The following is a 17,482-nucleotide window of genomic DNA, read 5'->3' as shown; positions in this document are numbered from 1 at the left end:
GTCACTACTAAGAGAATCGAAGCCAATTAATAAAAGGAGCTCACTTTTAGTACTAAATCCATTTCTGGATACAAAAGCTGTGCTTCGTGCGAATGGTTGGCTTGCCAACTCAAGCCTGACATATAACGAACGCCATCCCATAATTTTGCCAGAACAATCACAACTTGCCACATTGCTTATCCGCTATATACACATATTAATGCTACACGCGGAACATCGCTTGATGCAGCATATAATCCGCCAAGAGTTCTATATTCCCCGACTTAAAAAAAAAGTGCATTTTCATGTGTAAGATCTGCACGATGCATAAGCAGAAAATGAGGACGCAGATTATGGCAACACTTCCACCGGAACACTGCAACTTTGCTCCGCCTTTCTCTACCACAGGCGTCGATTTTGCTGGGCCTTTTCAGATAAAGGCGTCCATGCTAAGGTCCCCCACACTAATGAAAGGCTACGTGGCTGTCTTTGTCTGTTTTACGACAAAAGCAGTGCACCTCGAGCTATGTACTAATCTGACAAAAGAGGCTTTCCTCGCGGCATTCGCACGCTTCGTCGGACGACGCGGTTTTCCGTCAAAACTTATGAGCGACAACGGAAAAACGTTTATAGGGGCTCAAAGAGCCACAGAAAAACAGTTTGTTGATTTCATTAAGCAAGTTTCCCCTGAGATCGTACAAAAGTACGCTCACCAAGGCATTAATTGGCAATTTATTCCCCCAAGCGCGCCTCATATGGGTGGTTTATGGGAATCCGCAGTAAAAAGTTTTAAATCCCATTTTAAAAAAGTAGCTGGAAACTACAAATTTAATTACGAAGAATTCACAACATTGCTAATCCGCATTGAAGCCGTACTCAATTCACGGCCACTAACAATGCTCTCGCAAGACCCCTCAGATCTTACAGCCCTAACCCCAGGGCACTTTCTCAAAGGAGCACCCATTCTGGCCACACCTGAGCCAGGCGTGGAGTCGCTGTCCTTATTAAATCGATGGTAACGAATTAAAGTTCTCCATCACAATTTCAGTCGCCGATGGAAAGAAGACTATTTAAAAGACCTCCACGAGAGGTATCGATGGAAAACGTCAGAAAATGTGCCTAAGCTTGGAGATTGTGTCCTAATTAACGATGATTGTCTCCCTCCGACCGAATGGCGGCTTGGCCGCATAGAAAAGCTTTACTATGGCTCCGACGGTCATATCCGAGTAGTCGATCTCCGTACGCAAACCGGAACGTTAACTAGACCACTTGTAAAACTATGTTTTTTACCAACTACCGATAATAACGAAACTGTGTCAAAACTCGTTAAAACAACCGCCGAAATAAACGATAATCAAACAATATAACTTAATTATTTAAAAGCTCGTCTAAAATGACGGCCCATTCGTGCCACATATTGTGGAACAAACTATGAATGATAATCTATAAACACTTCCTCTTCTTCCACACAGGGTATTATGGATGCAGGAAGGCCAGTTACACCAACACCAACTATACGTTCGGCTATCACTGTGCCACGCACTGGGGCTGTCCCTGTAGCAGCGCCCCGTACAACCACTGTAACCACCGCGCCAACCGTTGCACGAACTGCCGCCCGTTAAACAACGACCGCGGCTTCGCAGCCGCCCCGAACCTGATGCCCGCTTTGTTGCCGCCCACACCGCTTGCAGCACTGCCCTATTTTTAAGGGGATGACTCCCAGTGCGTGTCTGACACCATGTGCCAGCACTATAAGCGGCCACATCATACACTACTACACCGTAATCCCAGACGCGCTGTCGCCCGTTCATCTGTTCCCCGTAGCCGCGATTTAGCCCGACAGGCGCAGCCAAGCCGTGTAGCACGGACCCGTCAAAGAAATGTCCTCGCAGCACCTCGGGCCTGGCGTCCACATAACGACACTTCGATGCGGCGCCAATCATCCAGGCCACAACCTCGCCGCACGACAGGCCTCAGCAACGTGGTCGCCACCTTGCAGCAGCTACAGTGTCTCCTAGGCTAACTATTCGCCTAGGGGGGCCGGGATGGCCAAATGAGCCTCAGCGTACTACCCCAGCATACAACCCTACATAGAGGCGCAACACCTACACACCACATTCATCATTTCACCACACACGTTCCACAACATTTACATCCACAATGTCACCGCTACAGCAGATCTAGCAGCTGACCGACACCCCACACCAAAAAGCTAGAAAAGGAATAATGGGTAGCGGGCCGGCCTCTTTTTCGACATCACGCTCAAGGAAACAACATCGGCGCGCTCGACCTCTTTTGTACATCTTTTGCGACAGTGATCTTTTACGATTCTATTAAAATGTGTTTTTTATTTAAAAAAAAAAAATCCGTTTTTTCCTTTTGCTCTAATAAGAACATACGGTGATACCTTCGTCAGAAACGGAAAAAAGGTAGTTTTCTTATTCAAGGTGATGATATTTGTAAATAAGTGATTAAGAAGGCTAAAAAACTTGTAAATTTCGGGCTATTTTTGTTTACGATCTTCTCTTTCTTGGCGATGTTTGCGTTTAAATGCACCGCTGGGTTTCTTCTTTTTATCCATAATTTTAGTTTTCTAATTTATTTAAACAATACAATATTAGATTGTGCTCATGAAATGAGACCACGAACGAACTCATGCCCGCGGACCTGAATTAATGTACCTACTGCAGGTGACTTGAATTTTTTTACCTATATTTGGCGTTATACAATGAGCTGTATCCGAAATCTATAGATTTGACACTATTTATTGACTTAACGGACATCAATATGAGTGATAAAATTAAATAAAATTTAACCACTATATTGACCAGTGAAAAAAAGTTTATTGACATTAGCTTACGTACTCCTGAAACAGCAGTAATTTTTAAACCGTTCTCGAAAGAAATCTTAACTCGAATTGACAATAAAACTCACATATCACTATCCGTCAAAATGACAACACTGCCAACCTACAGAAAGAATTTAGGGAAATTCCCTAGGTATAACTTTTGAATTTCTCGGAACTGAGTTGTCATTATTAAAGTGGGGTTGGAACCTTTTATACTTATTTTGAAAACGGGAGAAGTTTCTAAAAGTTCAGTTCGATCGAGATTTCTGGTAAGAGTTCGAGATTCCCTGAGCTTAAAGGCCCCGCCTAGCCCTAGGTAGCTACGTCCTTGATATATCGCCTTAAAATATTCTGCACTGTGGTTCGTAGTTTTCCCAGTTTTTTTGGAAACTTCGCGAATTGATAGCCCTTCCAGCTTAGGATGCAGCTCTCAAGAAATGTAAAAACTTCATATAAAAAAACGATTAAGAAATGGTCAAGAAAATTTCCTGCGTAACCAGCTGTCAAATTTACTTGAAGAAATAATATATTTTTTGAGCAATTACTTAAGAGCTGGATACGGACCTTCGGAATGAAGTTTCACAATTTTTTGCCCCTGTTCGAAATTTGTTTGCTTTCAAAATAACACACGATGAATATACAATGAGTAATTGTTGAAATAAAAACGCAGAACTTATTTCAGTTCCAAAAAATTACGGTGTCCCAGTTTGCATTTCACATTCACGTCGTATGTGTGTATGTTTTTTGGCTTAGTTCCCATGAAGTTTGGCGAGGGTTACCAAGTTTACGAGGGATTCTAGCTAATATATTTAAGTACAGTACTTTTCGGATATAAGCCCCCTGGTTAAAAGATTTCCCCGCTTATGAGGAAATAAAATCAGGTCACAAAAAATTCCACATAGGCAATGTACAGAAAAATCCCTCGTTAATGTGTTCCCGCTTATAATATTGAAAATGTGCCAGCCATTTAAAGAAATTTATACAAAAATCCCCGGATATAAGAATGAAAAATCTGACAACATTTATTTGATTTTTTTTTGCGGTATGGCAATCTGTAAAAACATATGTTTGTTGATTAATTTTATGTTTGCAAAATTTATTAGGGTTTATTTTTTTACAGTATGGCTGGTAACAAAAGAAAGGCAAAATTTATAACTGCACCCACTGATTAGAAATTTGAAGATACAATTGCTGAAGTAGAAAAAATCGTTGAGAGCCTGGCAGATGCAAATACACAAAGCTCATTTGAAACATATATTTAGGGAGTTCACAAGTCGTACTATTTGTGGTATTTGGTCTATTGCCTATTAAATTATGATAGTTGTAAAACGAATCTTGTGAGCGCCCTGTACTATTTAATGCACTATTGCATGCGCTATTTCTGCAATTAATCAGCTGATTCAAGCAAAACAAAAAAAAATCATAAAAATTAAAATGCCTAGAAGAAGTGAAAAGAGCAAATTAAAGCTGCAATTTGCGAAAAATACTTACAAGACATACTCATGTTGGAATTAAGTAACTTTTCCATTATTTCCTCCAAAAATTTTTTGCAAATCTAATTCTTTTAGGTGATGACGATGAGCAGGAAGAAGTGGATGAACAATTTAGAGTGAATATGCTTATATTATTGAACAATCGCCGAAGTGCTCACTTAGGAGTTCCTAAGTCGAACCATTGGGAGCGGAATGTATTAAAGCATTTTGACGAAAACAGATTTTGCCAAATGATGCGCTTAAACCAAACAGAATTTGCTTACCTTCTAAACTTAATAAAAGATGATAATGTGTTTCGAAATGATTATAACGCAGCACAACTTTCGATCGATACACAACTTAAGATCGTCCTTTTTCGATTAGGATCATCAGGTGAAGGACTTTCGGTTCGTAAAGTGGCATCCTTGTTTGGTATAGGAGATGGCGGTACCATTCAGATCGTAACCAGGCGAGTTTTTAATGCTATTATTAACTTGAAACAAAGGTTTTTATACTGGCCCGATGAAAGGGAGCGATTAAAGCTTATTGCAGCAACAGAAAAGGAAATGCCTGGGTGTGTTGGATACATTGATGGGTCTGAAATTAAGTTGGCCGAAGCACCTGTGAGGAATCACGAAATATTTTTTTCCCGTAAGCGCCAATATTCTGTAAAAATTCAAGTTATTTGTGATCATCGGCTACGCATAAGACAACTTACACTTGGTTACCCGGGAAGTGTTCATGATGCGAAAATGTTCTCGGGATGTTTGCTGTCAAAACATCCCAATAGATTTTTGTCAACCTCGCAATGGATAGCTGGAGATAGTGCATATCCATTAAGGCCATTTTTAGTAACCCCGTTTCGGCAAAATAGTACAGAATATAGCAGAGAAGAAAGAGAAAATTTCAATAAATACTTTTCCAAATACCGCGTACGTATTGAAAATTGTTTGGGGGCCTTGAAAGAAAAATTTTCAAGTCTAAAAGAACTCAAGTTCAGATTGCACACTATCCAAACAAGAGAGAGTGTAATGAGTGGATAATGGTCTGTTGTATTTTGCACAACATTTTTATAAATTTCAACAACGAATATCATGAAAGCAGCGTGGAACCCAGTGTAAATTTATTACCATCAACAAACCTTAGACATAGTCTACTGAACTTTATTCAAAACCATCCTATTGTTTAACGCTTTTACTTATGTATATAAATATTCATTGAATTGAAAAAATTAACTTTACCTACTAGTATTACCCTCTACTTTACCTGTACATAATTCGGTATGACGCTATGCTTTCAAATGTTACAAAAAATAAACGATTAATTTCACTAAATCAGACAAATTTTATTTCATTTAAATTGTTTGGTTAGATATATATATATATATAGATATACACATACGTACTTTTGTCGGATTGTTTGTTTTCTTTTGTTTTTTAGCTTTTATAGAAAAGTAAACAAATATTTATTTTATAAATTACAGCATTTATATATTTTATAAAATCGTATATATGTAAGTGTTCGTCATATCTAAAACACCAAAATTCAATGTAATACTGTTTGGAACTTACGTTTACTAATTTATTTTCAATATTTTTTTGTAAAAGTATAGCTCATTCTATAATATAAATTACACAATTAAATATTTGTGAATTTCGTAAAAAGCTTGAATCTTTTATTTGTATGGTTTATATTATAGATTGAGCTATACTTTTATAAAAAATTATTACATTAAATTTTGTTGTTTTAGATATGACGAACACCTTATGTAATTAAAATGTTTACATATTTAAACTCCGGACTATCGCAGCGTTATTACAGAGCTTTCGGCTGTTTCTTAAAACTATTTTTTGGCACTTCAGGCGTAACATTAATTAATTGAATGTATAAATAAAAATATAAGTTAACGAAATTCATTTTTTAATTTAAAAAAAAATCAAATTCAATATATTAAATTAAATTAAACTCTATTACAGTGGCGAGCACAAATGAGTATATGTATAGTGATTTTTCTTACAATATTCGCAATGCTTTTCATGACAAATTTTTTCATAAATTTTTTAAACGAATTAGTTCAAAAAGCATATAAATCAAAATTTCAAACATTTTACAACATTTATAAAAATCCAACAAACTCCCATATGAACTTTTAAGAAATTTTCGAGTAAGTTACAAATTTTATTTTAGATTATTATGCCAAGTTTCAAGTGCCTTAAAATTTCCGTTGATTTTAGATCATTTTTTGCTGACGGATTTGTAACTTACTCAAAAATTTCTTAAAAGTTCATATGGGAGTTTGTTGGATTTTTATAAATGTTGTAAAATGTTTGAAATTTTGATTTATATGCTTTTTGAACTAATTCGTTTAAAAAATTTATGAAAAAATTTATCATGAAAAGCATTGCGAATATTGTAAGAAAAATCACTATACATATACTCATTTGTGCTCGCCACTATATTACCTTAAATCATTTAAGTTACGTTAAAATAATTGTTTATATTTAAGCTTAAGCTCTTCCATAGCTAATCGCTCTTTCATTTCGAGCTCAAGAACTTTCAGCTTTTCTTCGCTTTTAAAATTCCTTTCTTTCAAATCAAAATTCTTTTCTTTTAACACCAATTCTCTTTCCCTTATAACTAACTCCCTGTCTCTTGCTGCCAATTCTGCTTCTAGTTTTTCTTTCTTGGAACTAATGACTTCAGCTTGGAGTTTCATTATTTCCGGAACCCCCGTTCTGCTGTATATGCCCTTACGGTTCGTACTTGGCGTACAACTAATTTCGGCAGAACTTTCGTTACCATTTAAATGTAACACACAATCTGGGCCTTGGGAGCTCTCCGGTTCTTCAATCGGTACTGCTATCTGAGTTTCTACAGCACCTTCAAAATCCAAATACTCAGCGGTCATCGTATCTTCGATTGCGGCACATTCACTAACTCTGCTCCCAAAAATGTCTTCGAGCTCGTAAAAAAAAGTGCACATTTTTAGTAGAGTACCTTAAATAAAATATAGGTTATTCAAATAAATTGGCAACTGAAACATATAAAATACCCACTTTTAATAGTTTCGCCACTCATGCTACCTGCTCCCCTCGAGCCTTCCCATGTCTTCGCTTTGTTGTAGCTCACTCTCATGTTCCGCGCTTTAGAACGCACATGCTTCCACTACATGGATAGATTTTTTGCCATGCAGAATTGCTTATAGTAAGCTTGAGCGGACGGCTTCTGTTAAATATGTTTCCAAATTATTAAATTTAATATTTCAAGAAATAAAAACAAACCTCAAGTTGCCGATTTTCCAACAGAAACTCAATTAGAGACTTCTCTTCTGCTGCCGCCCATCTACGGGTTGGGTTGCAACGGATGCGCTTGGCTTTGACCTAAAATTAAAAAAAGGTTCTTTAGTAATACATGTTTACATATATTTCTTCTAATTCAAGAATACTTACGTCATTATCTCGGGGTGATGCCATTTTTGTTTCTAATTATTTTAACTAATAGCCTGCAGACAAATTAACAAAATCAGAATGTAAATAGAAACAGCTGATCGAATAGCATCCACAAATAGCAAGGCAAACATACCTTTCAGAGTTGTATTGTGATATTAAAATTTTACTTGCGAAACAAAAACAAAACTTTTACAACTGTTGTATTACAATAGCGCAATAGACCAAATACGACAAATAGTACGACTTGTGAACTCCCTAATTGTATGTGATGACGACATTGCATGCTATGGCAATTGGACTGATGAGGAAATTGTCAGTTCCATTGTTGATGCAGAAGGAGATCCACTGCAAATTGATAACGACGGATCTGAAAATGAAGAGGAGACTGAGAAATGCTAAAAACACCGTCACTTGCAGAAGGTCTGTATTGCATTCATAGACTTAGAGCTCACTTCCTGCCAAAAAATAAATACATTGCTGAATTAGAAAGCATGGAAGGAGATATTCTCCATAATGTGATGTCTTTCCAATCTAAACTAACAATTTTTTTTTATGTAATTTTTTAAGACTTCGTTTTTAAAAAAAAAAAATAATTTTGTAAGACTTCGTTCTGTGTAAAATTTTTTCAAGCATGGGCGACATCTCATTTGTTCCTTACATTTTTATGTTTTGTTTTTTATATGAATTTTACTTTTGTTTTTTTCTGTTCACTATGTAGTGATGAATACATATACTAAATTATTTTTAAAAAGTATCTAATAAATATTTACATGTTCGTAGCTTAAAAAAGTAGTTGTTTCATATGTGCACTTTTATATAAGCCTCAAAAGGTACATAAAGCGGGATTTTCATATCAGCCCTAAAAGTGCTATTATCAGTGGTTTTCATATAAGAGTTCACCGGATAAAGTGTTCCAATTTTGGGCATTTCGCTCGGCTCTTATAACCGAAAAATACTGTATAAAATATGATGCTTACTTTTTATTACAAAACCTTTTCGTTTTCACTCAAGTTGGAGGTTTTTCTTGTAGGATAGTGATGTGTCCGATTTTGCTTTTGAGCCACAGCATGTATATTAGAACTACATATGTTCACTCTTATGCACCATGGAAAACTCAATTTTACACATTCTGCATACGAACAGATATCTCGGACGTACAAATAAACATTTCGGGTCGGCTTTAGAATGCCTTCCCAGGATTTCGGAAATAAAATCATCGTAAGATAGTTACCGAAGGCCGCCAACGCAAAAAGGCGTTTTACGCGAATAAAAACTTAACACATTCCGGTGTTGGACCGACCAGGGCAGATGATCGCCCATGCAAAAAGAAGTTGACACACCACAGTTACCCGCGATAGACAACTGTAAAATCCTGTTTTTCTGTATAAAATGCGCGAAATGATTATATGGAACAACCGCTTCTCGCTAATTTTAAGAAATACAAAATGTTGTTTCAAGATATACTGGCTATTTTAGAATTCACGCTAAAGTTCTAAGAATGTTGTTTTATTTATTTATTTAGTAAAGTCTATGAACATTGATTCTTACAGACTAATGAAAAACTAGGATGCATATTAGAATTCTAAAATAATTAAATTACAATAACATGAGTAGATAACTTAAAATAAAAAACAGAATTGAGGGTATTAATGAAGGATACCCTAGAGTGAGAAAAATAAAGAAGAACTTTCTCGGAAATCGAGTTAACTCCCGCATAGCCCTCTTGAGGGGAGCATATTCAGCAAAATTAGTACTTTCCTTTTTGTAATAAAATGGGGAAATGCATCTGACACAACGCTGGGGAGTATTGAAGTTAAGTTTCGCTAATAAGTAGAGACAGTCAATATCACCGTTAATTACATTGTAGACCAATGAAAGGGAGAGAACGGACCTTCGATTTTCCAGTGATTTAAGATGTAAAAGCAATAAACGCGATGTATACGATGGTGTTGGGTCAACACTCTCTAAGGAGCGGAGAGAATATTTAAGAAAGATCTTTTGAACACGCTCGATCCTGTTAATTGACGATATGCAATATGATCTCCAAATAAACACTGCATACTCCAAAATGGACCGCACAAAACATGTGTACAGTAATTTTAACGTGTAGAGGTCGGAAAAATTTGTAGAATTTCGACGGACAAAGCCAAGTACAGAAAAAGATTTTGAAGTGATATAGTTTATGTGATTACTGAATGAAAATCTGTTGTCAAAGCTTACCCCAAGATCTTTGATTTCAGTAACGCATTTTAGGACGCAATTAGAAATACTGTAACTTGAAGATAAGATGTTGCGTCCCCTACCATAAGAGATCTATGTATGAGCATTTATCTAGATTCAGAAAAAGCTTCGATTTCAGACACCAATTATGAAAAGTATCAATATCACATTGGAGTTTCAGTACATCTTGTGTGTTTTTGATTAATGCAAAAATTTTTAAGTCATATGCATATAACAGAAAGTTGGCGAAAGAGAAGCAACAGGAAATGTCAGTGATAAACAGCAAAAAGAGAAGTGGACCCAAGACGCTTCCTTGTGGCACTCCCGAAGACGTAATAAATGAATCAGATGACACTCCATTGACACTGACAGCCAGGGGCGTCGCGAGGATCCAGATCATTGGGGGGTGAGTCCCTTTGAAATGCCGACTCATTTTTAGAATTTGCCGATTTAATGTATATGTTTATAAATATATATAAAATAAGGATATCTTCATTTCTGATGAGGTATTACGAAGAAGTTTGACAACATAATAGCATAATTCAATATTTTATTCTCAAATAAGTATTGTACATATTAGTATAATCATCATTTAATATGTTTCTCTTAATATAAAATACATATATTGTTCAGCGACGTGTTACGCGGGAAAAAACAAGATTTTCTTAAGAAATTGAATTGCAAAAAATATAAATTTCTAAGTTATATTTTCACTCTGCGATGTTTCAACATTGACCATTTTCCAACAACATCGCGCAGATCGATTTCGTCTACTTTATCCTTTGAAGAAGAAAGCAGCATCAAAGAATTCAAACGTTCATCCCCGATTGTTGTACGCAAATCGTTGAAAACAAATTTTAATTTACTAAAAGAACGTTCACATGAAGCTGACGTGACAGGAGCAGTCATTATGTAATGAACAATTTTGTACGCAGAAGGAATGACCTTTCTCAATTTTTACACTACTATAGAAATGTCATCGAAAGGTTTACACTCTTTACATGAATCAAAAAGAATTTGTGTTTCAGCAAAAATACAATCTAGATCTTCACTGAAGAACTTAGGTTCCAATTGCACAACAAATTGTATAGATTCTATTGTAATATTACTTCTGTTAGCTGGAATCCTGAACATCTCTTGAATGGGTTTGAAGGTTGACATAGTTTCTTGCAAATTATCTTGAATACAATTTGTGAAATTTTCGAGGACAATTTTAATTCTTTTCTATAAAATGTCTGGAAATCAAAATTACAAGCAGTTGCTGGATTATCGTCATATTTCTTCGGAGCACGGCGTGTTCTGTGGTGTTTCGAAAAGTCATTTTCAGGGTTGATCTGACACTTTTCAGCAAATGCAACTGAACTCGCTAGCAATGCGTTAATTTGTGAATCGTCATTCATTTGTTGGAATGACGCTGATGTGCTTTCAATCAGCAATAATGCGTCAATGCGAAAATGCCGACTCGTTCATAGATGGGGGGGGTGATTGACTTTACAGCAAAAAATAATAATAAAATAAAAATAATTAACAGAACACTCAAAAATTTTCGAAATAGTAGAAAGTTTAGAAATAGGCCTGTAATTGGAGACTACATCCTTTCTACCACCTTTGAGAATAGGGGTAATGCATGCCAATTTCCAATCAGAAATAAAATCCCCGGTGGCGAGAGACTTATTGAAGATAAGATAAGGATATACTAAGGCAGTACAATTTTTTATAACTACGGGCGGATCATATAATAATATATCATCATATATGTATAACAGTGTTTCCCAAAGTGGGCGATAACGCCTCCTTGTGGGCGCTGCAGGTATCAAGGGAGCGGTAAGAGACCCTGAAAGAAAATGGGGGCGTTGTGTAGAGGCCTGGGGGGTTATTTGTAATTTTATTTAGCTAGGACGCCTCTTAGACAACGACTGCATGAGCTCTCGACTCTCAACAACAACTTGTGAACATCAACTAATATGAATTAAAATATTGCTCAAACTCGGTTCTATATTTCTCTCAGCGTACTTCATATATTTGTCCTATTTTATTGAATATAGAAAAAATGAAAATTATGTCAATCGGTCGCTCCGTTTCCTACCGGGGCATTTCGACAGGATAGAATTTATAGAATACTAACTGTCAAACGTATTGCTATTGCCATTGCCAAATCTGTATGTGGGCATTTAGGTTCGAGCTGATGTAGCGAATGCTTTGAGCTCTTGAATAATTTATTTTATCACTTGCGAAATGACATCGGGTAGGTAGCTGATGTAACGCACGTTTTGAGCTTTTGAACTCCTTAAATCTTTTATGTGGAGAATAAAAAAAGGATAAAGATCCTTTTTTTTACAAATGTATTTCTGGGAAAAATAAGATAATAAGAAAAGGAGAAAGATCCTTTTTTACAAATGTATTTCTGGGAAAAAATAAGATCATACGAAAAGGGGAAAGATCCTTTTTTACAAATGTATTTCTAGGAAAAATAAGAATTCATATTTTTGGACTACTATATAATAATTGTTCTTAAGCATTCCTATATAAACAATGTAATATTTATTTTATATACATTTGTGGTTTTGCGCGCAATAGATGAGCATTACTTACGCCTCCTTTACACTACTCGCGAAGTTAAACGTATTTCTCAAAGCAAAACAATGTCGGAAGTAAAAAAAAAGAGACGGCAATACTGTGCGGAATACATTAAATTTGGATTCATTGAAAATCCCACAAACCCATCCTCGCCTTTGTGTCTTCTATGTCTAAAAACATTTTCGAATGAAGCAATGAAGCCTTCAAGACTGCAAGATCATTTGAATAAAATGCATCCAGATAAGAGAGACAAGAATGTAGCATATTTTCAAGACCTAGAGAAGAAGCATATTACCCAGCCAAGTGTAGCAAAACTATTTTCGGCGGCTGCTAAGCAAGATGACGACGGACTTCGAGCTTCGTACAATATCTCTTTGTTAATTGCTCAAAAAGGTAAACCACATAACATCGGATAAAAGTTAATATTGCCAGCAACAAACGAAGTAATAACTACCGTGCTTCATAAAGCGGCCGCAGATATTATCCGAAAAATTCCTTTGAGTAATAATTCTGTGCAAAGACGAATTGATGAAATGGCTGAAAACATTGAAGAATCATTGTGCGATCACCTGAGGACAAGCCAATTCTCCACTTTACCAACTAATGAAGCATTGTTGTTGTTTTACGTGAGGTTTATTAAAGATGAGAAAGTATGTGAAGAACTATCATTTGCTAGAAATTTAGAGACCGATACAAAAGGCGAAACCATATTCAATATATTGGAAAAATTTTGCGATGAGAAAGAGATTCCTTTGAAAAATATTATTTCAATTGCTACGGATGGCGCTCCGGCTATGATAGGGTGCCATAAAGGCTTAATAGCGCACTTAAAAAATAAAATTCCAGATGTCATTGGTGTACATTGCGTTATTCATAGACAACATTTAGTTGCTAGAAACTTAAGTGAAAAACTATTTCAATCACTGCAATATGTCATCAAAGCAGTTAATAAAATCAGCAACAGATCTTTGAATGATAGATTATTTCATCAGCTTTGTGTTACTAATGACGAGGATTTCAATCGTTTGTTGTTTCATTCTGAAGTTCGTTGGCTATCAAGAGGCAATTGTCTGACTCGATTCTACAACCTGTTTGACTCTGTTATAGAGTTCTTCTTCTTCTTCTTCTTAATTGGCGTAGACACCGCTTACGCGATTATAGCCGAGTTAACAACAGCGCGCCAGTCGTTTCTTCTTTTCGCTGCGTGGCGCCAATTGGATATTCCAAGCGAAGCCAGGTCCTTCTCCACTTGGTCCTTCCAACGGAGTGGAGGTCTTCCTCTTCCTCTGCTTCCCCCTGGAGTGTTTTCATCCATCCGGACAACATGACCTAGCCAGCGTAGCCGCTGTCTTTTAATTCGCTGAACTATGTCAATGTCGTCATATATCTCGTACAGCTCATCGTTCCATCGGATGCGATATTCGCCGTGGCCAATGCGCAAAGGACCATAAATCTTTCGCAGAATTTTTCTCTCGAAAACTCGTAACGTCGACTCATCGGTTGCTGTCATCGCCCAAGCCTCTGCACTATATAGCAGGACGGGAATTATGAGCGACTTATAGAGTTTAGCTTATGTTCGTCGAGAGAGGACTTTACTTTTCAATTGCCTACTCAGTCCGAAGTAGCACCTGTTGGCAAGAGCAATCCTGCGTTGGATTTCCAGGCTGACATTATTAGTGGTGTTAATGCTGGTTCCTAAATAGACGAAATTATCTACGACTTCAAAGTTATGACTGCCAACAGTGACGTGAGAACCAAGTCGCGAGTGCGACGACTGTTTGTTTGATGACAGGAGATATTTCGTTTTGCCCTCGTTCACTACCAGACCATTTTCTGTGCTTCCTTGTCCAGCCTAGAAAGCAGAACTAACGACGCGGGTGTTGAGGCCGATGATATCAATATCGTCGGCATACGCCAGCAGCTGTACACTCTTATAGAAGATGGTACCTTCTCTGTTTAGTTCTGCAGCTCGAACTATTTTCTCCAGGAGCAGGTTGAAGAAGTCGCACGATAGGGAGTCGCCTTGTTTGAAACCTCGTTTGGTATCGAACGGCTCGGAGAGGTCCTTCCCGATCCTGACGGAGCTTTTCGTGTTGTTCAACGTCAGTTTACACAGCCGTATTAGTTTTGCGGGGATACCAAATTCAGACATCGCGGCATAAAGGCAGCTCCTTTTTGTGCTGTCGAAAGCAGCTTTGAAATCGACGAAGAGGTGGTGTGTGTCGATTCTAATTTCACGGGTCTTTTCCAAGATTTGGCGCATGGTGAATATCTGGTCGGTTGTTGATTTTCCAGGTCTGAAGCCACACTGATAAGGTCCAATCAGTTTGTTGACGGTGGGCTTTAATCTTTCACACAATACGCTCGATAGAACCTTATATGCGATGTTGAGGAGGCTGATCCCACGGTAGTTGGGCACACTTAAATTCCAATCGTTGGTCATGCTTTCGTCCTACCATATTTTACAAAGAAGCTGATGCATGCTCCCTATTAGCTCTTCGCCGCCGTGTTTGAATAGCTCGGCCGGTAGTCCGTCGGCCCCTGCCGCTTTGTTGTTCTTGAGGCGGGCAATTGCTATTCGAACTTCTTCATGGTCGGGTAATGGAAAGTCTGCTCCATCGTCATCGATTGGGGAATCGGGTTCTCCTTCTCCTGATGTTGTGCGTTCACTGCCATTCAGCAGGCTGGAGAAGTGTTCCCTCCATAATTTAACTATGCTCTGGGCATCAGTGACTAGATCACTTGATTGTGTTCTACAAGAGTATGCTCCGGTCTTGAAACCTTCTGTAATCCGCCGCATTTTTTCGTAGAATTTTCGAGCATTACCCCTGTCGGCCAGCTTATCAAGCTCTTCGTACTCACGCATTTCGGCCTCTTTCTTCTTCTGTCTGCAAATGCGTCTCGCTTCCCTCTTCAACTCTCGGTATCTATCCCATCCCGCACGTGTAGTGGTCGATCGTAACGTTGCGAGGTAGGCAGCCTGTTTTCTCTCCGCTGCGACACGGCACTCTTCGTCGTACCAGCTGTTCTTTTGCTCTTTCCGAAAACCAATGGTTTCGGTTGCAGCTGTACGTAAGGAATTTGAAATGCCGTCCCACAGTTCCCTTATACCGAGTTGTTGACTAGTGCTCTCAGAGAGCAGGAGTGCAAGCCGAGTAGAAAATCGTTCGTCTGTCTGTTGTGATTGCAGCTTCTCGACGTCGAACCTTCCTTGTGTTTGTTGGCGTGCGTTTTTTGCTGCACAGAGGCGAGTGCGAATCTTAGCTGCAACAAGATAGTGGTCCGAGTCGATGTTAGGACCTCGGAGCGCACGCACATCTAAAACACTGGAGACGTGTCTTCCGTCTATCACAACATGATCGATCTGGTTGGTGGCTTTTCGATCCGGAGTCAGCCAGGTAGGTTAATGTATTTTCTTATGCTGGAATCTAGTACAACAGATAACCATATTTCGGGCCCCGGCGAAGTCAATCAGCCTCAACCCATTTGGGGATGTTTCGTCGTGGAGGCTGAATTTACCGACCGTAGTGCCAAATATACCTTCTTTGCCCACCCTGGCGTTAAAGTCGCCAAGCACGATTTTGACATCGTGGCGGGGGCTTCTCTCATAAGCGCGCTCCAAGCGCTCATAGAAGGCATCTTTTGTCACATCGTCCTTCTCATCCCTCGGGGCGTAGGCGCAAATCAGCGATATGTTGAAGAACCTCGCTTTGATGCGTGGCTAGACGTTCATTCACCGGAGTGAATGATAGTACTCGGCGACGGAGTCTCTCTCCCACCACGAATCCAACACCAAACATGCGCTCCTTTATATGGCCACTGTAGTAAATGTCACAAGGACCTACTCGTCTCTGTCCTTGTCCCGTCCATCGCATTTCTTGGACGGCGGTGATGTCAGCCTTTATTTTTGCGAGGACATCAACCAGCTGGGCAGCGGCACCTTCCCAATTAAGGGTCCGGACATTCCAGGTGCATGCCCTCAAATCGTAGTCCTTATTCCGTTTGCCATGGTCGTCGTCAAAAGGGGGGTCTCTCATCCGAGGCTGTGTTTTCTTTTTCATTGGTAAGATTTTTTACATGGCGGGTCCCAAACCCAGCGCACAACCCTATGTAGGGAATGTCTCGCCTTTTCACATTAGCTCACCTTCGAACGGATGTTCTTAGGCTACCCAGAGGATACTTGGTCAAAGACCGGAAGTAGTGAGCTGCTTGAGCCATGTGTAAAAGAATCGTTTCTGGCCACTCCCAAGTGAATGGCTATCAGAGAACTTTCCTCACTTGCGTGAACTTCTACACATAACTCCATCCTCCATTCTTGGAAACTAAATATACAGAATTTCAAGACAAGCTCATATCCTCAATGAATGATATAGCTTACATGACAGACCTGTATAAATTGTTAAACGACATGAATCTCCAACTGCAGGCGATAAGCTAAATTTAATTAAAACAAAAAACGTCGTTGCTGCTTTCGCAGCCAAACTGCTTCTACACAAAAAGAATCTGGGCAGGCGTGAGTTTCACAATTTTCCGAATTTATCAGTATCATGCAGTAACGACGAATTGTTTGCCTACTGCCAACATTTGGAAAACCTCCACATTGACTTCACCGAACGTTACCAGGACATTTTGAACTTGGAAATACCAGACTGGGTGTTGGATCCGTTTTCAAATGTCAACACAGCAATGTCACCTCAGCTGGAAGAAGAACTTATAGAATTGACAACAAACGAGGAAATAAAAATCAAGTTCAAAAATGGTTACCAAGAATTTTGGCTACAAAAACCGATCTCGCAATTGTACCCTGGATTGTGGTCAATCGTTTAACGATTCTTGATAGCATTCCCATCGTCATATTTGTGTGAACGTGGATTTAGTGCTGTGACAACACTGCTTACTAAAAATAGAAATCGTTTGCTTGTTACCGAACGTGGCGA

At 38.4% G+C, this 17,482-nt stretch overlaps 2 protein-coding genes across 4 annotated transcripts; one reads left to right on the top strand and one right to left on the bottom strand.

The window, feature by feature from the left end:
- Positions 1-3,377: 3,377 nt before the first annotated feature.
- On the top strand, positions 3,378-5,625 carry LOC120779569 (protein ANTAGONIST OF LIKE HETEROCHROMATIN PROTEIN 1-like). The gene is made up of 2 exons (XM_040111910.1): positions 3,378-4,342; positions 4,396-5,625. The coding sequence occupies exons 1-2, from the start codon at positions 4,330-4,332 to the stop codon at positions 5,340-5,342; spliced, it is 960 nt and encodes a 319-aa protein (XP_039967844.1). The 5' UTR covers positions 3,378-4,329; the 3' UTR covers positions 5,343-5,625.
- Positions 5,626-6,419: 794 nt separating this feature from the next.
- On the bottom strand, positions 6,420-8,297 carry LOC120779643. 3 transcript variants are annotated; one of them, XM_040111995.1, is made up of 3 exons: positions 7,581-8,297; positions 7,356-7,524; positions 6,420-7,296 (listed from the first exon to the last, which is right to left on the bottom strand). In XM_040111995.1, exons 2-3 carry the CDS (start codon positions 7,432-7,434, stop codon positions 6,782-6,784), a joined length of 594 nt encoding a protein of 197 aa, XP_039967929.1. In that variant the 5' UTR covers positions 7,435-7,524; positions 7,581-8,297; the 3' UTR covers positions 6,420-6,781. The 3 variants fall into 3 exon arrangements, with proteins under 3 accessions (XP_039967929.1, XP_039967928.1, XP_039967927.1); XM_040111994.1 differs by having other exon boundaries at positions 7,356-7,521; XM_040111993.1 differs by having other exon boundaries at positions 7,356-8,297.
- Positions 8,298-17,482: the final 9,185 nt, after the last annotated feature.

The sequence above is a fragment of the Bactrocera tryoni genome, unplaced genomic scaffold (genome assembly GCF_016617805.1).
Source record: "Bactrocera tryoni isolate S06 unplaced genomic scaffold, CSIRO_BtryS06_freeze2 scaffold_11, whole genome shotgun sequence".
Lineage (NCBI taxonomy): Eukaryota > Metazoa > Arthropoda > Insecta > Diptera > Tephritidae > Bactrocera > Bactrocera tryoni.
This window is presented reverse-complemented; position numbering and strand designations above follow the sequence as displayed.

Bases quoted from the DNA above. Each gene is read 5' to 3' on its own strand.
- LOC120779643 (XM_040111993.1), bottom strand. From the start codon at position 7,434: ATGAGAGTGAGCTACAACAAAGCGAAGACATGGGAAGGCTCGAGGGGA. The intron at 7,297-7,355 runs GTGGGTATTTTA...ATTTTATTTAAG, and splicing joins GAGTGGCGAAACTATTAAAA to GTACTCTACTAAAAATGTGC.